Genomic DNA, 22,811 nt, shown 5'->3' with positions numbered 1-22,811 from the left:
AAATTACTTACCCCTGTTCACACAGCTATTAAATGCCTGAGGAGTGATTCATAGAATCATTGGATGAGGACCATAAATCTAGAACTAGAAGGGACCTCCCAAATCATCTAGTCTAACCTCTTCATTTTACAGAAAGTCAACACAGCTTAGGTGACAGAGCTCTGGACTTGAAATAAGGAAGACCTGAGCTTAAATTCTTCTTCTGAACTTAATAGCTGTGTGACCCAGGGTAAGGACTTCTTTGATCCTTGGTTTCTTCATCTGTAAAATGGTGATAATAATAAATAAATAAATAAATAAATAAATGATAAATAATAAATAATAAATAATAATAAATAAATAATAATAAATAGGGTATCAGACACTATGTCAGACACTCACCAGCTGTGTGACCTGGGCAAGTCACTTAACTGTTTGCCTAGGTTTCCTTGTCTGTAAAATGAGCTGGAGAAGGAAATGACAAAACATTACAGTATCTCTGCTAAGAAAATGTCAAATGGGATCATGGAGAGTCGGACATGACTGAAACAACTGAACAACAACAGTCTTGGAGGGTTATTGTGGGGGCCAAATGAAATCATATACGTACATAAAACTATATGATAGGATCCTAGGTTTAGAAAGGAAAGGAATCTAATTTTTAATCCAGTCCTTTCATTGTACATCTGTGGAAACTGACACACAAAGAGGTTAAGTGATACAAGGTCATACATCTAGTAAGTGTCTGAGGCAGAATTTTAACCCATATCTACCTGATTCCAAGTCTGGTATTTTATTTACTCTGCCACATTGCCTCTCATATATAAATGTTAGTTATATTCATTACTCCTTCTCCTCCTCTTTCTCCTCTTCCTCCTCCTCCTCTTCCTCCTCCTCCTCCTCCTCCTCTTCCTCCTCCTCCTTCTACTGCTACAAGTAAGAAAATGGAAGTCCATAGAGATTGAATGGCTTACCCAGCATCACACAGGTAATAAGCATTAGAGGCAAAAGTCCAACCCAGTTCATCTGGCTCCAAATTCCACCAAAGAAAGAGCCTTAAGGTCCAACACAGTTTCCCATGTACTGTACTCTGTTATGGTTATAGCCTTAAAGGATGACACTTTGGTTATTCTCAGTGGAAGATATTAAATGAATCCTATAGAGAACAAGTGTACCCAGCCTTTATACCAGCCAGTCCCTCATTAACACTACTTTACCACTGCTGTTGTTGAGACTTAAAAGGAATGTAGTCTGCACCACATAAGAGCTCACATACTTGTAGCAAAGGAAATGCCAATTGAAACAATCCTGTTAATTCAACAAACAACCAACATTTATTTGCTTGTTTGTAAATGTATTTATATACCCCAGGATTAATAGACCTGTGATCTCTTAGATGTATTTCCTCTAACAGCGTACATCTTCACAACTTCTCCATGCCTTCCTAGCCCATCATATCCTATTTTAAATATATCATACATGCTCTGACCAGTGTGTTCGGGAAGCCTTCCTATACTTTTCCTGATATTACTGATATCTGCCTGATTGGCACTGATGGAGCACATTGTCTGTCACTTTTCTCTTGCTCTTGCTAAGGTGACTCATGAAGCATTTATGTAGGCCATAGCAAATTTAGGAACAAACCAAGGGCTATTGTGAGTTCTATGAGGTGATGGATGCACAAGCATCTGGAAAAGTATAAAGCACTATGATTATGTAAGGTATGATTAAAAGATTGTACTCAATTGCAGCTGAACAGAGAGAGACAGATATGGTTGCTAACAGGTTTTCTGGAGTAATAGCAAATATCTAACAAGATGAGATTAGTGAAGGAATTTTTTTTTTGTTTTGACATTGATTCTTCCTGTCTTTCTCAGTGCAGCATCCACTTGGTAGTTTGATCCTACTGCTGATTAGCATAAAAGTTTTGATCTCCTTAAGCAGCCCAATTCTCTCCCACCCCACTTCTGGGAGGCTCAGCATATTGGTGTCAGACTTATTGTCAGCACTGATAAGCCTTAATCTTAAATATAATTTTTTCCCCTCCAACTACCCTAACACTGATAAGGGTCTTATGAGTTACAAATATCATCTTTTCATGTAGGAATGAAAACAGATCAACTTAATAAGCCTCTTATGATTTCTCTTTCCTGTTTACCTTTTTATACTTCTTTTGAGTCTTATATTTAAAAGTCAAATTTTCTATTCAGCTCTAGTCTTTTCACCAAGAATGCTTGGAAGTCCTTTATTTCACTGAATATCCATTTTTTCCCTTGAAGGATTATATTCAGTTTTGCTGGGTAGGTGATTCTTGGTTGTAATCCTATCTCCTTTGACCTCTGGAACATTCTATTCCAAGCCCTCTGGTTCCTTAATGTAGAAGCTGCTAAATCTTGTGTTATCCTGATTGTGTTTCCACAATACTTGAATTGCTTCTTTCTGGCTGCTTGCAATATTTTCTCCTTGACCCGGGAACTCTGGAATTTGGCTGCAATATTCCTAGGAGTTTTCCTTTGGGGATCTCTTTCAGGAGGTTTTCAGTGGATTATTTCCCTTTCTATTTTACCCTCTGGTTCTAAAATATCAGGACAGTTTTCCTTGACAATTTCTTGAAAGATGATGTCTAGGTTCTTTTTTTGATCATGGATTTCAGATAGTCCAATACTTTTAAAATTATCTCTCCTGGATCTATTTTCCAGGTCATTTGTTTTTGCAATGAGATATTTCACATTGTCTTCTATTTTTTCATTCTTTTGGTTTTGTTTTATATTTTCTTGATTTCTCATAAAGTCACTGGCTTCCATTTGCTCCATTTTAATTTTTAAGGAAGTATTTTCTTTAGTGAGCTTTTAGACTTCTATTTCCATTTGGCCAGTTCTGCTTTTTAAGGCGTTCCTCTCCTCATTGGCTTTTTGGATCTCTTTTGCCATTTGGGTTAGTCTATTTTTTAAGTTATCTTCTTCAGTATATTTTTGGGTCTCCTTTAGCAAGCTGTTGACTTGTTTTTCATGATTTTCTTGCATCACTCTCATTTCTCTTTCCAGTTTTTCCTCTACTTCTCTTACTTGCTTCTCAAAATCCTTTTTGAGCTCTTTCATGACCTGGGACCAATTCATATTTTTCTTGGAGGCTTTGGATGTAAGAGTTTTGACTTTGTCGTCTTCTTCTGGTTGTATGTTTTGAACTTCTTTGTCACCAAAGAAAGATTCTATGATCTGACTTTTTTTGCTTTGTTTGCTCATGTTCCCAGCCAATTACTTGAGTTTTAAACTATTTGTTAAGGTAGGGTTCTGCTTCCAGTGTGGAGAATGTACTGTCCCAAGTTTTGGGGGTTTTGTGCAGCTGTTTTCAGAGATACTTCAAGGACTCGTAAATTTTCAGTTCTTCCAAGGCATGGTATGATCAAGGGCGAGGCATTTCCTGCCTGGGTTCTGGTCTATGAGTGACCACAAGCACTCTTTTCTGCTTTGGAACTATGAGGAGGATTTCCTCTCCACGACCACTACAAACTCCACCACGCCAACACTCCTCCTTACCCCAGGACTAGCACCCAGAACTGTGACCCAGATCCAAACACTGGTAAAGCAATAGAATCCTGCCTCAACACCTGCAAAGAGATTCCTGCAATCCCCTTCTGACTAGCTACTCCATTCCCCCACAGTCTGTGGGCTGAGAGCTCCAGAAGCAGCTTCCACCCCGGGGCTGTGCCGGGATTGGGACTGGACCAAGCTCCTTTCTCACTGTAGTCCAACAGACCTTTCCTACTGACCTTCTATGTTGTCTTTGGCATTTGTGGGTTGAGAAGTCTGATTCAATCTGCTAAGGGCTGCTGCAGGGTCACTGAGGCCTGGTCTTTGCCTGCGGGGCCATGCTGAACTGCCGTGCTCCTCTCCCAGCCTGGCACAATAGACCTTTCTAATCAACCATCCAGGTTGTCTTGGGCTGGAAATTTGTTTCACTCTGTCTTTGTGAGGGTTCTGCTGCTCTAGAATTTGTTTAGAGCCATTTTTTTACAGGTATTGGGAGGGGTTTGGGGGAGAGCTCAAGCAAATCACTGCTTTCACTCCCAGTAGGTCTTAGTCTTATTGCAGTTCAGAACTCCTAAGCTCAAGCAATCTACCACCCTCATCCTCTCTAGTAACAAGAACACACCACTATGCCAGGGGGAAATTTTCTTAAAGAGGTGAATCATAAGCCATATTTCAAAGAAGGAAAGTGATATGAATGGTAATCATATGAAACAGGGCATTATGCATGCACATAAAGAATAGCATGAGTTCAAACTCAGGTTTTCCTAAGTTGTGGGTTTTGATAATAAGCAGGTTTGCCTAACAGGAACAGCAAAGTGTGACCTGAGCTGGACTGAGAGATTCATGCAATTAAGTGCTGCTGGGAAAGATAATTGGTGGGAACCCTAGAATGCTATGAATGGGAGGCTCAATTCGATTTAGCCATTATATATTTCTAAGAAAAAGGAACTGATCACTTCTGAATGATTCAGCTCAGTCCAACAAACACTTATTAAGTGCCTACTATAATCAAGATCTGCTAAGGGGAATTAATACTGGAAGGAAGAAAAAAAGATAGTTCTCTTTGTGGATAGCTGATATAATAATAGAAGAGATGGCAGCTAGGTCCCAGTTTCTTCCTTATAGTGAATAAAATCCATTGTGGTCTGATGGGGTGTTGTAGAGGGAATTTATGCTCAAGTAGGGGTTGAATCACATGATTTCCTGAAGTCTCATCCATTTCAGAGTTTCTGCAATTCTAATTGTTTAATTAGAAAGGCATCTTATTCACTATGTCACCCACTGCCTTCCCTCCCCAATGTCAGACATTTTTTTTTCCATGAAAATCCCTACTTAGAAATTCAGCTCTTGACAGATGTGAAAAAAGAGCTTAGTCCTTTACAATAATTAATTAGTTGATTCTCACTATGTAAATCAGTTACCAACTTACTAGTCTAGTATTATTAATAATAATAGCTATCATTTTTATAGCACTTTAAGATTTGCAAAGGGATTTACAAATTTCATCTCATTTTATTCTCACAAACAATTCTGGAAGGTAGTTGCTATTATTATTTCTGTTCTTATAGATGAGGAAACTGAGGCACACAGTGGTTAAGTGATTAGTCCAAGGACACATCCATAGTGTCTTTAAGACACCTCTGATCAAAGTTTAGTGATTTTTCCTAATTCTTAGAGGATGACAGCAACTTAAACTGGAAATCAAAGGAACTTAACTCTTCCTCTTTCAAGTTCAAATAGGTGGCCAAGTGGGTAGGGTGCTGAACTTGAAATCAGGAAGACCTGAGTTTCAGTCCTGCCAAGGCAGCTTGCTAGCCTTGTGACCCTGAGCAAGTCACTTAAACTTTCTCAGCCTCAGGTTTTTTTTTTTTTTCTTCTGTAAGGGAATAATAATAGCACCTACTTCACAGGGTTGTTGTGAAGATTAAATGAGATAATATGTGTAAAGTACTTTGCCAGCTGTCAAACACTATATAACTGGTAGCATTATTAAGTTCCAGAACCCTAATTAGGCCATAATATTTCTCTGATACAAAAATAAGTCATGATGATTTTGATGACCTAACTTATTGAGACAGTAGGAATGGATGCAAACCTTTTTTGGAGCAGTTGTCTCTGTTCACTGAAACTTCCTTGATCATGATGACTATTTTAGACAAATACAGAAGAAGTAGACATCCTTAACTCTAGTAGTTTCACATGTGGTACAGTAAAGAGCATTGCACTTAGAATCAAGAGAGACATAGGTTTCAAATTCTATGGTGGGCAATAGAGAAGAATTTCTGATTCATTTCAAATGAAGTTTGTAGTGCTCTGCTTGAGGAGTGTAATGGTGGACAGCTATGGATGCCAGATAACCTCCCTCTTTGATCCTCAGTTTCCTCATCTATAAAATGGGGATAATAATATCTATATAGAACCTAGTACAATGTGGTGTAGTAGATAGCATGTTGGACTTGGAATCAAGAAAACCTAGGTTCAAATCCTATCCTGATAGTTCTAAACTGTGGGATTCTGAGCAGGTTTATCTCTGTGTGCCTCAGGCAACTTCACAGGATTCACTCACAGATAGGTTGCATTGGAGGAGAGTGTTCTCACACCAGGAGTTCCCCATGCTGCCAAAATCACATATTTCCCCAGGAATTCTACAGGAGTACCAACCTTATGGAGTTGTTCCTTTGCAAACCTTGAGAGTACTATGTGAATGTCAGTTATTATCATTGATTATCATTGTTGTTATATAATTAAAAACAATTACTCTTAATTATTATTTTATAGGTACAGACCCTATGATTTCATTGGTATAGTGGACTCCTAGATTAAGAAAACTACCTTCACAGATGCAGATTAGGACATTAAGAAATGATTGCAGAGGATCACACAACCAAATAAAAGTCAGAGTCAGGACTTGAACCCAGGTTTTTTTGTTTCCAAGGCCAGTTCTGTGTCTTCTGTGCCACACAGCCTCTGTTATATCCTTAAATATTAGCATATTACCTTTTGAGAATAACCAGGTGACTGTTCAGTCATTTCGGTCATGTCTCATTTTTTGTGACCCCTTTTGGTGTTTTCTCGGCAAAGATACTGGAGTGGTTTGCCATTTCCTTCTCCAGCTCATTTTACAGATGAAGAAAATGAGGCAAACAGGGTTAAGTGACTTGCACAGGCCAAACAGCTAGTAAGTGTCTGAGGTCAGATTTGAATTTAGGTCTTCCTGACTCCAGGCCTGGCATTCTATCTACTGTGCTAACTAGCTGCCCTAATCTGATGACTACTATAAAACAATACACTGATACCCATTCCATTGAAAAAATTAAATGAGGTAAGATTTATGGATGTTATTAACATGCTTTGTTCTATTTAAGTGAATGGTAAATTCTATTTATAAACAGATATTGTCATGCCCAATTAGTACATAACACTGACTCATTCAAGAATCTGTATAATTTAAGGACAACTTTGGTAGAAAAGAGTAAACCATTCACTAACTTGAAAATAAACGTTGTGGCTCCAGGCGTTAAAATGCAGTTTAGGAGAGTTGTTTGGAAATTGCTTTCAATTACTGACTTATGTGAAATTAGTGTTTAATCTAGGTCGTTGTTAAGCAGAAACCTCATCAAATGTGATTCAGGGTAATTGTCAACCCTGACCCAGTATAAGTATAGATTCATCAAAACTGAAGTATCTTCATTGGTCTGCCATCTCAGCCTTGTTGGCAGTAAGGGGGCAGAGGGAAGAAATAAACTCTGATTGTCATACTCGTACCACCACAGAGATTGATTCTTTTCAGGTCAAATATAAGTGTTTCTTCATTAGCCATTGTTAACAGCAGGAATTAGAAATCAGTAATATTAAATGATGGACTTTTAAATGAACTCAAATCAGTAACAATGACTTTTCTTTTGGTGGGGGACAGGGAGTGTAGTGCCATGTCATAAAGCTCAAGATGAACTGTATGCTCTATAAAATTCCATGGGTACTGTTAAGCTTGCTTTTAGAGGTGTGAGATTTGGACCTACTGTCAACAGCTTACTCAGAATGCGTTTCATTAGTGACAGCTGTGCTATACTTAACATGAAGAAGTAGGACAAAGACTCCAATAATAGGGTTGTAAAGAAAGAACAGTCAATTCAGACAATAGTATTCAAGGGTGACTTTTCGGTGTTTGAAAATAAGACACCTAAGGTTCTCCAGAGATAGCCTTGGATTGGAGGTGATATGATACAAAGGGAGAGTTTGGGGAATGGAACCTGAATTTGAATCTTGACTTTGCCATATCTGTACAACTTGTGTGACCTTAGGCAAGGACCTTTAACCTCTCTGGGTCTCAGTTTCCTCAAATGTAAAAGAGGGCATTAGGTTAGATTTCTTAGGGCTCTTCCATCTATAGATTTATGATCCTATGATTTTATAAACAAGGGCTCGTTGAAGACAGAGGAAAATTATTCTACACTTTGTACAATTGTTATAGACATATAAAGTAAGGAACACAATGTCCACATGCTATCTAGATGGGTCTCGTGATCCAAAAGAAACTTCACCTGGGGCTGAATAGAAAAACATCTGGAAGGCATAGATGAAAATCATTATAAACCTGTTAGCTAATGTTGCAAAATTCAGTTGACCCGAACTTGGTGAATCTTTTCCATTGGCTGACATAGATTCTGAAAATATAGCTGGAGAGAACTGAAAAGAGGAGGTGGAAGGGAACTCTTCTACCTTTTACACGTGTGTCTAGTTCCCTTCAAATGAAATTTACATATCGTAGTAGCTTAGAATGGAAGAAGCTACAATTTAGATAACTACATTGGCGATGCTTTGGAGAGAAATAACTAGGATTTCTAAGCTAGCTATGAGAACAGGCAGCAGGGCAAACAGGAAGTACTTCATTAATTAGGGACCTTTAATTTTTTTTTTTAACAGTACAAGAGTGATAGAAGAGCTTATAGAAAATTAAAACTGTGAATAATTCTAAATAAAAAGGTGGGAAACACTATGAACAGATAGTGTTACAGTTTCCTCTGCCTATTTTTTTTCCCACTGGCTCTCCTCAGCTCCCAAATATTATTTCAATGCTATATTTTGGAAAGGAAAACCATCATGCCAGTTCCAATTAACCCTGCCACTTCATCTCACTTTTTCATCAGCTCCTTGAGAAGACGTAAACCTATGAAATGATCAGATTTGTCAATTAGCAATGACTTCACTGAATTCAGATGTTTTCATGGAGGTTTTAGAGACCAAATAAATACCTATAAGTCACAATGGAATGATTAAGACAACAGTTGGGACCTTAAACAAAAACAGTGCATGTAACAATCATTTATTTTCTAATTCTACATGGTGATTGGGGAGTAGCAGCAGCCATATTAGGATGGGGAAATAACTCATTACTAGAGTTTCCTCTTGTTATTGAATATATAATTGTTCACTCAATATTCAGGGGTCTTTCAACTGTACCTGACCAAACCTATTTAAGGGAAAGGGACAGTTCAGAAGACTTCTCTTTCCCCCCCTGTTGAATACCTAACCTGGTCAGGCAATACCTAATTGTGGTATATGTCTATGGGATATGGATGGGACTAAGCAGGAATGGTCTGCCATTCAGAAGGACTGGTCTTCCTTGGATGCCCTTTTCCAACTAGGGATATTGTATTTGTGTCACAAGGTTCTTTTCAGTATTAGGTTCTCCATATCATCCAGACTTGATGAGAGGAATGAAGAAACCAAGTCAATCACCTAATATAAGAGTAGAAACTCATTGTTGTCAGCATTGTTGCAAATAAGGAAGCAGATCTGGGACAGTAAATTTTTGGGAAGGGGTTATCTTTGTCTTCAGGTTAGATTGATCTGAGACTTAGCTGTGGGCTCTCTGGGGAGTTTTTGAGACTTTGGCAGGGAACTCCCAGGACCACGGGAACCATTTCTTTGACTGATTTTTTTTCACCTTTTTGTCTATGGGCTTTAATTCATTTTTATCCTCTGGTGTCCTTTTAAACCACCTAGAAAATTTCTTCTACCAGAAGAGATTGAATTTGTTATGATTTGCTATGATTTTAATAAAAAGGACCATTTGCTTAAAGTTTAAGTAAAAGTTTAAGAGGGTTTCAAACCCTGTTTCCATTGTACAGTGATTCATTTTATCAATTGCAAGATAACAACTGACTCTGACCTTGTCAATAATTCCTACTTTCAGTCCTGGTACTCTGGTACCTGGTATTCATTTAGTATGACAAGCAAACATTAAATCAGTGTTAGATACGCAGTCCTCCCCATGAAGACAAAAAAAATGAATATCATCAAATTTTAAAAATATACACAAGAAAAAAGGTGCAAAAGGGGATACAAATAGAGCAATTTGTTATTAATTTGTTAAAATTAGTGTTACTAAAGAATTATAAAGTAGCACAACTATATATATAGAATGTATAGCACTACACACATACACATATATGTATATGTACATGTGTTTCTTAAAAATCAAATTATATATATCAAATTCACAGTTCATTTTTCAATGATCTTTCTTATTTCACTTGAATTATTTGAACTTGATGCCTAGATTACTCCAAATTTACTAGAAAAATGGTATAGCCTTTAACTTAACTTCTTAATTTGTGCCTGGCTCTATATTTGAAGAATTTTATAGGTTATTCTGGGATTCCTACATGCTCAATTTTAGTGACAACGTACTATTTGGCAGTCAGGTCAACAGTAATTAGAAATGCAGCAGCTTTTTAGCACCATTCACAGAAAGTGAAAATAAATTTCTATGTTAGAATTTTATAGTCCATCACAACATAGCCCCAATCTACCTTTCCAACTTATTTATACATTACTTTGCTCCCTGTACTTTACAGCCCCCAAAAGATGAGTTTCTTACTGTTCCTTACACATGACACACCATCCATCACTTCTGATCCTTTGCATGACTTTTCTTGCTTGGAATGTACCTCTGCTTCTTAGTTCTTGGCTCCTTCAAATCTGCTCCATCTCTACCTGCTACAGGTAGTCTTTTTTGTCTCCTCAGCTGCTAAAGCCCCATCCCCTAATTTACTATATATTTATTTTAGTATTATTTTATTATATTATTTATTTATTAGATAAGATATATTATTATATTACATAATATAGAAAATATGTGCTATATTATATATTATGTAATATAATATATAAGAAGATATGCAACATATATTCATATTATAATATATGATATCAATATATTATTATGATATATGTTATGATATATTATGATATATAATAACATGATTTGATATATGAATGTAGCTTGTAATATATTATGTCACATTACATATGACAACATGATGTGATATAGATTATATTGTAATATATGTCATCATATATGATGCATGTGATGACATGTTATATGTTGTGCTATATGCAATATATTGATATATGTAATATATTAATATATCATAACATATAATATATACTGATGTAGTTTTATGTGCACATGTCTCCTTCATAGAATGCCAAATCCTTAAGGGTAAGGACTGTTTCCCTTCTGTCCCTGTATTCCCCCACCTGGCATAGGTTCTGATAGGTAACAGACTCTCAGTCACTGCTTGTTGGTTGATTGATGGATTCTGATAAATGTAGGAAAAAGAAATGGGGATACATTCTTTAGTGATTAATGAGATTGAAAGCTCTGTGTTTTTAGTAGCTGTGGACAACTATTCTGGAAATTGAGTCCCTAGCCCGATATCCACCATAGAAGACTTGTAAGGCTCAAGTGCTGTCTTCTGAAGAAAACTGGTAATGCCTTCCTCCAGAAATTGCATTGTTTCTATTTTATATATGTTCTCCATATTCCTCTATATAGCATGTTGTTCTCCCATTAAAATGTAATCTCCTTGAGGACAGAGACTGTTCCCCTTTATTTTGGGTATCTCCAGTGCCTGGCAAATATAATACGCTCTTAATGAGTACTTTTGAATACATTGAAATAATGTGACTCTGGGCAGTTCTGGTAACTACATTGCTATGAAATAATGTTTTCAACCTTTCCCTCAGTGTTATATAGGAAGTTAGGGAGCTGCAAAAGCACTTTGAATTTCTTTAGAAGAAAAGCAAATGAACACAAACTTCTGATTTTAATAATTATTGGCATCCAGCACATGCCTGCTACATAATAGGTGCTTAATAAATGATTGCTAATTGACCAATATGCTGAAAGAAAATAAAATTTCCACTGATAATGTCTAACATCAGGAAATATTGTGGAAACCATTATAGAAGCAGTGTAAGGTAGCTGGAAAACTCCTGGATTTGGAGTTAAAGGAACTGGGTTTGAATTCCTTCTATCTGTGAAACCTTGGGCAAGTCACTTAATCCTTCTTGGAATCAGTTTCCTCATTTGTAAAATGAGGAAAGTTGAACTCAATGACTTATAAGGGCCTTTCTAGGTCTAAATCTATCCTATGATCCTTTGGGGCAGCTAAGTGGCACAAAGGATAGAGCACCAGGTCTGGAGTCAGGAAGACCTGAGTTCAAATCTTGCCTCAAATTAGCTGAGCAAGTTACTTGACCCTGTTTGCTTCAGTTTGCTCATCTGGAGAAGGAAATAGCAAACCACTCCAATATCTTTGCCAAGGAACCCCCAAATGGGACTATGAATTGTCCAAAAGGACTGAACTACAACAAATAATCCTTTATCTCCAGGCTCAGAAAGTCCATTAGAGCTTGAGATATGAGACAGGAGGGTAACAATAAAATTAAAATCAAGCGCTCAAATATCAGGCTCAAATGATTATCAATAAGCATGGTCTAAAAATCTGATGAGTGCTGTGTTACCATAAACACTTACAACTTAAGGACAAAAAATTTCAACATGATTCAGTTACAAGAGAGGATAGTTCCTCTTCTGAGTAGGTAAAAAGTCACATCTTAATGAGTTTCTGCTGCAATGAAAGTAGAACAGTAAATCATTTGTAAACCACCCATATTCACAGAGTTTTATGTACCCATAATAGAAATTGAGTGAAACAGGGCTCAGTGCCCTGGATACTCTAAATAGAAGTGAGCCAGCAATGTAAAGTAATGAACACCTGAACAAAGAAAATATACGGCATTGTAAATGATATAAAAAGGTTAGTAATGTCACCTTGGGCAAGTCATTCAACCTCTGTGGACCTCAGTTTCTTGTCTGTTAGTGAAAGGTTAGACTAGAACCAGATGATCTCTAAGGTCCCTCTTAACTCTAAATCCCATTATTCTCTGGTACTTGAGTATAAATGCTAGCCAAAACTTAGAGAGGATATGGCTAAAAAAGAATTCCTTTTCAAAAACTATTGCAATTAATGCTCTACTTTGAATCTGGACCAAAAAAAAGTTATCAGGAAGAATAGTGGTATTCCATGCAAACTTAGTTTTCCCTTTGCTCATATAAACCTTTTTTTGGGTCCAATTCATTTCGTTTATTAGGTAAGCCAGTGAAATTTAAATATATTATGAATTGTTTTGTTGTTTTTTGAGCCACCAAATCTCAAAAAAATTGTGCTTTCCTATGCTACCCATGAATGAGATTCATAGTTATTTAACCCTTTATTAACTGTAGAGCAGCATGGTCAATGCATTCATTCTTTTTAGTATTTCATTTTTTAAAAATTCAGTTATTAGAGCCCTAAACTGAATGATCAGAGCATTTGTAAATGATGAAGGAAGAGCCCATTTTAAAAAAAATGGGTAGAAATAATTGCCACAGGACTGCTGTGACTTTACACCATTAAATAAATGTTTACCAGCTTTCAATACTCTTTCTTTTCTTATTTATGCTATTACCAATTTTATTCCTGTAATACCTAATCATCATCTTTTCTGATTGTTCTTACTAGATTCCCTTTATCTGAATCTATTAATCACACAGTCTGCTTTCAGTTTCTTACACTCCTTATTTTGTATTTCTGGGATTTTTCCCTTTGCTTAATTTCTCTTCTCAAGATAATCTGACCAGTACTGACTTTATGAAGATCTAGAGATGGTAGGCCATTTGGTCTGTATAGTGTTATGTAAAAGAGACTCTACTTACCCTCATATGGATGTCATAGTTTCTGGATTTCTGTTGTTAGAGATTTGTTTTTCACAATCCTTTTTCTCTGTATGGTGACCCTTAAAAAATACATACATTATAGGAAGAGGTTAGTGCATTAAAACTACTAATGCCTTAGTGTGAATTACTTTATGGTTTTCTGCCCCAGAAGGAGAGGCTAGAACAGCATGGAAACAATAGACCTCTAGATTTGGGGTACACTAAAAAGGGAGAAAAAGGACACAGAAGGTAGAAGTGAAGGTCAAATATATGGTTTTGCCTAGATAGATAGATAGATAGATAAATAGAAGGATATGATAGGTGGATGGATAGATGGATGGATGGATGGATTTGTTGGTTGTTGTCTTTTGTTATGGAAGAGGACCCAAATGACATCATTATGTTGGGGTCAAGGTAAAGTGTGTCCAACTGTGGCTGATCACACTGATACAAGCTCAGAATGTTCTACCACAGGTCATGTGGGTACATCATGTTGGGTGGTACTTTGCCAGTGTCTCCCATGTCATGCAATCAGTTCTAACGTTCTTCAGAGAGACCCTGAGAGTGTCCTCATATCCAATGGATGTATGGATGGATATAGCATTTATTAAGAGCGTACTATATGCCAGGCACTGTGATAAATACCAAGGATATAAATAAAAGCAAACAAAGTATTCCTTTCCTTTAAGGAGTTTACATTGTAGGCAGAAGACAAGATATAAATAGGAACTGGAAAGAGGCTGGAAGGTATGCATGGGAGAAGTCAGGGAAGTGAAGTGAAAACTTGGATTCTACTTGGATTTTCTCCCCCATCTTCATCCCCATTAGAGCCCAAGTTGGTTTCAGAAGCAGAGAAGGTAGAGATGAAGGCCAAAGTAGAAGAGCCGTGATCTGGATATAGCCAGGCAATGTGCTTGGTACTATAGGTTTCTTTTCTTTGTTGCCTTCCCATTTGCCCCTGTGTCTTAGAGGGATGGTGTCTCAGCACATCTCAGCAGTTAAATAGACCTGGTGGTGCTAAGCCTTCAGCTTAGACAATGGGAAATCCTGGAGTTGCATTTTTGAGCCTTATTCCATATTACACTCCAGCAAAAGTGATTTTCTTATTTTATCCTTGACAGCAGCCCTGGGGATTTGGTAAATAGGGAGGACTGAGGTCTGCTATTATCCTCTTCATCTCAATTACATAATGATAGCTGCGGGTAAATGGCATCACTTAGTTCAATATCCTGAAAGCCCATCGAGGCCTAGTTGTTAATGGATTTACTTTCCTTCTTTGTTGGTCAGTGAAGTCAGTAGACAGAAGGCCATAAGCACTGAGTAGCTGGAGCAATTGACGATCTTTATATACTACCTATTTTAACTTCATACAGAGCTTTTCGGTTTTTTTAAGAGAATAAAGACTGGTCTCGAAAGTCTTATTTAAAAATGCTAATTTCTTTTTCAGTTCTTTAGACTGTTTCAACCACACATAGTATCATCAGTTATTATAGTTCACAATATATTAAGTGCAGAGCTTTGGAATGTAAGAAAAATAAAATCATGTATCCAAGATTTCTGAGATCATAATATAAGCTTTTCCAAATCCTTAATTCTTACCTTGTAATAGATGATATTTGAGTTTCTGTGTTTTATGTGACAGATTCTGATTAATGATAAAGGATATTCATATAATATTTTAAGGTTAATCTCTTAACAACTCTATGAGATAGGTACAACAGGTATTATTGTCTTCATTTCATAGATGAGAAAAATGAGCCTCAGAAAAGATAAGTGACTTGTTCATGTTCAAGCAGTTAGGCAGATTTTGAACTTACTCACTCCTGACTTCAAGTACCGCATTCTGCCCACTCTTACAAGTTTTCTCTATAGAAAATAGACTTTGCTCTTTGGAGTGTGTCTCATTAAAAATATGCTGAACATTATTTCATTTTAAGATTATTAAATGAAAAAAATCAAGTATATATATAAAACTAGGATGAATATCAGAATCTTATCCAATTCTCCCAGTCCAATATTTATACAGAATTGTGTGCTAAAGAACAAAACCCAAACTATGTAATTATTTAACTATAAAATTCTACCTTCTAATTTTAACTCAGCATGAATGTACTCAATAAAGAGAGGGGGAGTTGAATTCTGCTTAATATCATGCATTAAAAAAGCTTTGAATATTAGTATATTTTTTTGCTGATTTTGAAAACTTTTTTTAAAAGACAAGTTAGGGCTCTTCATGAGAATAATGTTTAGATAACCAAAAATGATTTTTTTGTTATTATTCTTTCTCACAGGCTTTCACCTCTATCACAAGTTGCCTACCATAGTGCCTGAAAGCTGCCTTCTTATCATGGTTGGACTTCTCCTAGGTGGGATTATATTTGGAGTAGATGAAAAGTCTCCACCGGCAATGAAGACAGATGTATTTTTCTTATATCTCCTTCCACCCATTGTTCTTGATGCTGGATATTTTATGCCAACCCGTCCTTTCTTTGAGAACATTGGCACCATATTCTGGTATGCTGTTGTAGGGACCCTTTGGAATTCTATTGGCATTGGGATCTCTCTGTTTGGCATCTGCCAGATTGAAGCATTTGGCTTGACTGACATCACTTTGCTACAGAGCCTGCTTTTTGGCAGCTTGATTTCAGCTGTGGATCCCGTGGCTGTGCTTGCTGTCTTTGAGAACATTCATGTCAATGAACAACTTTACATCCTGGTATTTGGAGAGTCACTGTTGAATGATGCTGTGACAGTGGTAAGTTATTTTTTCTAAATTTCATTCTCTCTATCGAATGATAACAAGCCCTACTTCCTTCTTCTTTTGCATCCATATTCCTATCTGGAAATGCTAAGAAGATGCCTCCAGGACAGTTGTGCTACATTCAAATCCTGAACTATACAGGCTAATTTTTAATGTCAGAAGAGACTTCAAAGTGATGCTGATGTATGAATCTTTAATGATTTACCATGCTGAGTTATTTCCAAAATAGTACTCTTTGATCATAATTCAAGGGATTTATCAGGTACCCAAATTATGGATCAGAGCTCATGCTATGTACATATGATATGGTGACATTATACAAATTAGAAAATGGGTAAATAATGCCTAATAATAAATAAGCCTTTTTGGAAGTGTCATTTTGAACTGTTAATGGGGAGTTTTGTTAATAAGGATTCATTTTTATTTTGTTAATGATTTTAATATAGATTTATTATTTCAGCCTGGCTTTCTCCTGTGATTCAGTAGATATGTATCTTTTTTTTTAATCAATGGATGTGTTGTCTAGAATGAAAATTAATTTATGGGATAGCACTTGCTTTGGGAGCAATGGAGTTTATCCACCATCAGCACTGAAAGTTTGGAGCCCCAGCCTGAAACCCTAGGAGGGCAGTAGGGAGAGAGAGGACAAAGGAGTTTCCTGCACACCCCCCCCCCCCAATTACATCCTGCTGCCACACTCAGGCACTATTGCAAAGAAGCTGATTAGACTTCCCACCAGCTAAAGAGCTTTAAAGCTGTCATTAATTAGGCAGATCATTTGTAGCAAAAAAAAAAAAGAAAAGAAAAGGTTCCCTCTAGGACTCAGGGCCTCAAGGCTGCAGGTTCCCCACCCCTGCCGGGTTAAACAAAGTATCCATATCCATAATAATTTTGGATCATTTCTGGTTATTTATTATTCACCATTTCCCATTATTAGTTCAGATACTCCAAAGCTGACTCTATACTTTCATCTATAAAAAACTATTTCCATTTCTTTATTAATCTACTCGATTTCTTTTTTTTGAAAGTTACATGTTGAATTTATTACATATTTAAAAAGAAAACAAGCCTGATGAAACAAAGATTCATGATTTCACATACAATCCTTTTACTCTTCTATTTTGCATATGGAAATGCTGATTTTATCTGATGTTTGTTAAGTTCAGAATAAAAAAATTCAAATAAGAAAAAATAAAATTAATTTTTCTGTGGGTTTATAAGAGTAATAATTAATCTTTACATAGTATTCAGAGGTCTGCAAAGTGTTAGTTGCTGTGTATTATCTCATTCAAGCCTTCCACAACCCTGTGAAATTGATATTTCAGTTATTGTTATTTACATTTCACAAGCAAGGAAACTAGTATTGTAGCATGGGAAAAAAAAAACAAAACAGTTTTTTAGACCCAGCAACTGGTTGTATGTCCACCCTAGTACATCCCCTTCTTCTGCTAGGGTGTCCTTTCCTTTCTTTGGAATCTGCAGGGAACCTTGTATGCTAGAAACTTTCATCTTCCAAATGATCTTGCTGATTAGAGTGTCCCTGCTTATGTACTTAGTTTTGAAAAATTAATCTGTGGTATCTGAGTGTGGCCCTGTTCCCTCCCTATAAAGTGTTTAATCTTCTTCAGCATTTCTGAGCCAGTGGTCTACATGCATAGACCAACACTAGGCTCAGGAGGTCCATCCATTAAAATATGGAGATATTTCACATTGTCTTCTATTTTTTCATTCTTTTGGTTTTGTTTTATAATTTCTTGATTTCTCATAAAGTCATTAACTTCCATTTGCTCCATTCTAATTTTTAAGGAAGTATTTTCTTCAGTGAGCTTTTAGACTTCCTTTTCCGTTTGACCAATTCCGCTTTTTAAGGCGTTCTTCTCCTCATTGGCTTTTTGGACCTCTTTTGCCATTTGGGTTAGTCCATTATTTTCTTCAGTATTTTTTTGGGTCTCCTTTAGCAAGCTGTTGACTTGTTTTTCATGATTTTCTTGCATCACTCTCATTTCTCTTCTCAGTTTTTCCTCTACTTCTCTTACTTGCTTCTCAAAATTCTTTTTGAGCTCTTCCACGCCCTGAGACCAGTTCATATTTTTTTGGAGGCTGTGGATGTAGGAGCTTTGACTTTGTTGTCTTTTTCTGGTTGTATGTTTTGATATTCTTTGTCACCAAAGTAATATTCTATGGTCTGACTTTTGCTCTGTTTGCTCATGTTCCCAGTCAATTACTTGGGTTTTAAACTCTTTGTTAAGGTAGGGTTCTGCTTCCAGTGTGGAGAATGTACTGTCCCAAGCTTTGGGGGTTTTGTGCAGCTGTTTAAAGAGATACTTCTAGGGACCTATAAATTTTCAGTTCCACCACAAGCTCCACCATGCCAGCACTCCTCCTCACCCGAGGACTGCCACCCAGAACTATGACCCAGATCCAAGCACAGGCAAAGCAAGAGAATCCTGCCTCAGTGCCAGCAAAGAGATCCCTGCAATCCCCTTCTGATCGAGTGGCTACTCGATCCCCCCCCAGTCTGGGCTGAGAGCTCTGGAAGCAGATGCTACTCCAGGGCTGCTCCAGGCCTGGGGCCAGACCAAGCTTCTCTCTCACCACAAGTCTGAAAGGCCTTTCCTATTGACCTTTTAAGTTCTGTTTGGTGTTTGTGGGTTGAGAAGTCTGGAAACCACCATAGCTGCCCATGATTCAGTCCCCTGAGGCCTGCTCTAGATTCTCTGAGGCCCAGGTGTACGGCCCACACTGAACTGCACTCCTCTCCCAGCCCTGCGCAAGAGATCTGCCGATCTTCTAGGTTGTCTTGGGCTGGAAATTTGTTTCACTCTGTCTTTTTGTAGGTTCTGCTGCTCTAGAATTTGTTTAGAGCTATTTTTTACAGGTATTTGAAGGGGTTTGGGGGAGAGCTCAAGCAAGTCACTGACTTTACTCTGCCATCTTGGCCCCATCCCTAATCTACTCAATTTCATTCTATTGAAATGGAAGAAGGTGTAATAAAAGGAGATAACATATTAAAGAGAAAAGAGAAAAGGTAATGGAAATAACCTAACCCATATTAGCATGGTTATAACTCAGTCTAGTGGCAGCCCTCTGGAATGTGTATGACCTGGGTTCAAATCTTGCCTCTGATTCTTCACAATTTTTGTGACCTTGGACAAATCATTGTGACCCTGGGACTTAGTTCCCTCATCTGTTAAATGAAGAGATTGGACTAGATGACATCTAAGTTGCTTTACAATCAAATGTTTTCTTTAATCATGTCAGTTAATCCAATTAGTAAATATTTTATTGACAAAGAAAATCTATTCCTCTCTAGTAGGAAACTTTACTACGAATAAGTTACTCCATAAACCATAAATCCTAGTTCTTTAATCAACTGTTTGTTAACAATGATTTGTTAATAACTTACCGGGACTGTATTTTAACTGGAAATGTTTTACACCCCATTAAAATTCCCAGAAGAATCCAGTTCCTTCACGCTGACTTGCATATGAATTTGTGCACCTTTTTTCCTTGACAAAGCATTTTGTTGTTATTGTTATTCAGTTGTGTCCAACTCTTGGTGACCCCGTTTGGGGTTTTCTTTGCAAAGAGACTAAAGTGGTTTGCCATTTCCTTCTCTAGCTCATTTTACAGATGAGGAAACTGAGGCAAACAGGGTTAAAGGACTTGCCTAGGGTCACACAGCTTATAATTGTCTGAGGCTGGATTTGAAGTCATGTCTTCCTAACTCCAGGCCCCATCACTTTGTTCCCTGTGCCACCTAGCTGCCCTTGACAAAGCATAGAAGAATATATAAATTCACCCAAAAGTCATCATGAAGGAATAGAATGTCTTATGAATCGTCACGGGTCTCATATTGTAAGACTAGGATTCCTAGAAGGGTATGACTGAATATTGAAAAAGAGAATACACTAAAGAGAAGTAATAGCTGCCTACTCTTTACCTGATGTTGCTGTGTAGGGAAGTTTATAGGTGTTGGGAAGTCAGATCAAACCATTAATGTAAAATTTAGAATTAAATGTTAGGCCTCCATACTACTCTGCCCCTCCCTTTTAAATTAATTCTGTGGTTCAGTAATTTATTCCAGGGCTTCTTAAACTTTTTCTACCCACAGTTCCTTCATTGCTTCTTAAACTGTGGGTCATGACCCCATATGGGGGACCCATAGTTTAAAAATATTCATTTTTAAAGGATTGGGATTTAGAGGAACTGAATCAATTGGAGAAAATCATAGTTAACAGGAAGATAGAAATGCCTGTGCGTCCCCACTGTGGACCCACACCATGTTAGTCCCATAGATACACAAAAGAACCTTTGGTAAAATAATATTTCATGTGTGGAGAGGTTGGGAAGGCTCATTATAGACCTATGCTTTGGTAATAAGATCCAGAGGCACATGCAGGGCAGTGATGTACGTTTCGGCATAGAACCATCAGGAAAAAAAAATGATTGTGGAAAGAGAAAGAGTACTGACACAGGCTGGGGCAGTGGGCCAAGCCAAGGAGCTGCCATTCCAAGTCTGAAAGGAGGAACAAGGACAGAAAAAGAAAGAAGAGCTATCCAGACCAAACAAAAAGGAGTGTAGTTATTCTTTAGATGTGGATGCACTTGTCACATGGCCAATGGGTATAGGTCAGTCAGAAGTATGGTGCAGTAGCTGCAAATGAAAGAGACTTTCATAGCACAGCATACATTCAGTGAGGGAAAGGATACACCAAGGAATCCTATGGTTCTGGCTACACAATGCCAAAATATCAGTCAATTCAGTTGAAAATTCAGTTCAGCAAATGAATATTGTGTCTGCCTAACACCAAATAATTAGTTTGACTGACTTATTTTTCACTGAATTGCCTGAATTTTTTTTTTAACTGACTTGTCCAGATATTTGGAATCATGGAAACACAGCCTGAGATATCTCATGTTCACTAGGTAGGTGCTATCAAGGAGTATTAATGGAACTATTTTATCAAATATTTTTGGATTAATTATTTCATTCTTGTTATGGAGCATATTTAAGGCTCTCTGTAAATGAGGAAAGTGGTAGTAAGCCCATATTAAAAAAAATTGCAAGTCACTTGGATCTAACAGAGTTAGGGTTGGAATTTTTTTAAGAGAAGAAGCATTTGCTTATACATAAATCTCTTGTTGATAAAGAGAAAATGGGAAAATGTAAAGATCAGTAGTTTATGCACTGTTGGCCCAAGAGGAATATGTTGAGGCACATGCTATTCTAGGTATGTAAAATTCAATAGCCAGTCAGTCAATAAACATTTAAGTACCAACTCTGTTCAAGGCACTGTGCTAAGTACTGGGGATAAAAAGAAAGGCAAAGAGACTATTCCTGTTCTCAAGGAGCTCACAGTTTCTGTGCAAGACACAATGTGCAAATAACTATGTAAAAGGAATTAATTAATGGAAGGAAGACACTAGCATTAACAGGAATTTGGAAAGGCTTCCTGTTTAAGGTGGGATTTTTGCTGAGACTTGAAGGAAGTTAGGGAACTCAGGAGGTAGAGGTGATTATGGAAAGAACTCTATACATGAGGTAGGCATGTGAAAAGGCCAGGAATTGGGAGATGGGAGATAGGATGTCTGATTTGAAGAACAGTAAGGAGGCTATTGTCAATGGATCAAGGAGAAGGTGATGGGATATGAGATGTGAGAAGACTAGAAAGATGGAGAGGACACGTATGACAAACTCAGGCTTTTATATTTTATCCTGGAGGTGATAAGAAGCCACTGGAGTTTATTGAGTAGGGAGATGACATGATCAGACCTATGCTTTAGGAAAATCATTTGGGTGCCCGAATGGAGGATGGACTAAAATAGGGAGAAACTTCAGGCAGACAGACCAATCAGCCCATTATTACATAGTCCAGGTATGAAATGATGAAGTCCTGAACCAGGATGGTTGATGGAAATGTCAGAACAGAGAAGGGGGCCTGAATGAGAGATGTTATGAAGGTAAAAATTGACAGGCCTTGGCAACAGATTGGATATGGGAGGTGAGAGAGAATAAATAGTTGAGCATGATATCTAGGTTGCAATCTAGGGGATAGGGGAAATGGTGATGTCCCCAACAGTAATAGAGAAGTTTGGATGGGGATAAGGTTTGGAGGGGAAGATATTGAGGTCAGATTGGCACATGTTGAGTTTGAGATGTTTATAGGACATCCAGTTCAAAGTGTCCCATAGGCAGTTGGAGATGTGAGACTGAAGGTCAGCAGAGAGGTTGGGGCTGGATAAGTAGATTTGAGAATCATTAGCAAAGAGGTGATAGCTGAATCCATGGGAAATGATGAGATTACTAAATGAAATCTTATAGAGGGAGAAGAGAAGAGCAAAGGAGACATGACTTGATGATGATCCAGCAAAGGAAACTGAGAAGGAGCATTCAGATAGGTAGGAGGAGATGAGAGAGAGAGGAAGAAAGAGAGAGAGAGAGAGAGAGAGAGAGAGAGAGAGAGAGAGAGAGAGAGAGAGAGAGAGAGAG

General features: G+C 37.4%; 1 protein-coding gene across 1 annotated transcript in view; it reads left to right on the top strand.

Moving 5' to 3' along the window:
• The window catches only part of LOC114046305 (sodium/hydrogen exchanger 2), a 113,723-nt gene that overhangs the window by 10,418 nt on the left and 80,494 nt on the right, over positions 1–22,811 (top strand). The window contains exon 2 of the mRNA XM_027866606.1: positions 15,849–16,312. Within this exon, the coding sequence (XP_027722407.1) occupies positions 15,849–16,312 (464 nt within the window). The remainder of the gene's footprint in view (positions 1–15,848; positions 16,313–22,811) is intronic.

This window comes from Vombatus ursinus, unplaced genomic scaffold (assembly GCF_900497805.2).
Source record: "Vombatus ursinus unplaced genomic scaffold, bare-nosed wombat genome assembly UNPS02014781.1, whole genome shotgun sequence".
Classification (NCBI taxonomy): Eukaryota; Metazoa; Chordata; class Mammalia; order Diprotodontia; family Vombatidae; genus Vombatus; species Vombatus ursinus.
The sequence above is the reverse complement of the archived record's forward strand: the minus strand, read 5'-3'. Positions and strand labels throughout refer to the sequence as shown.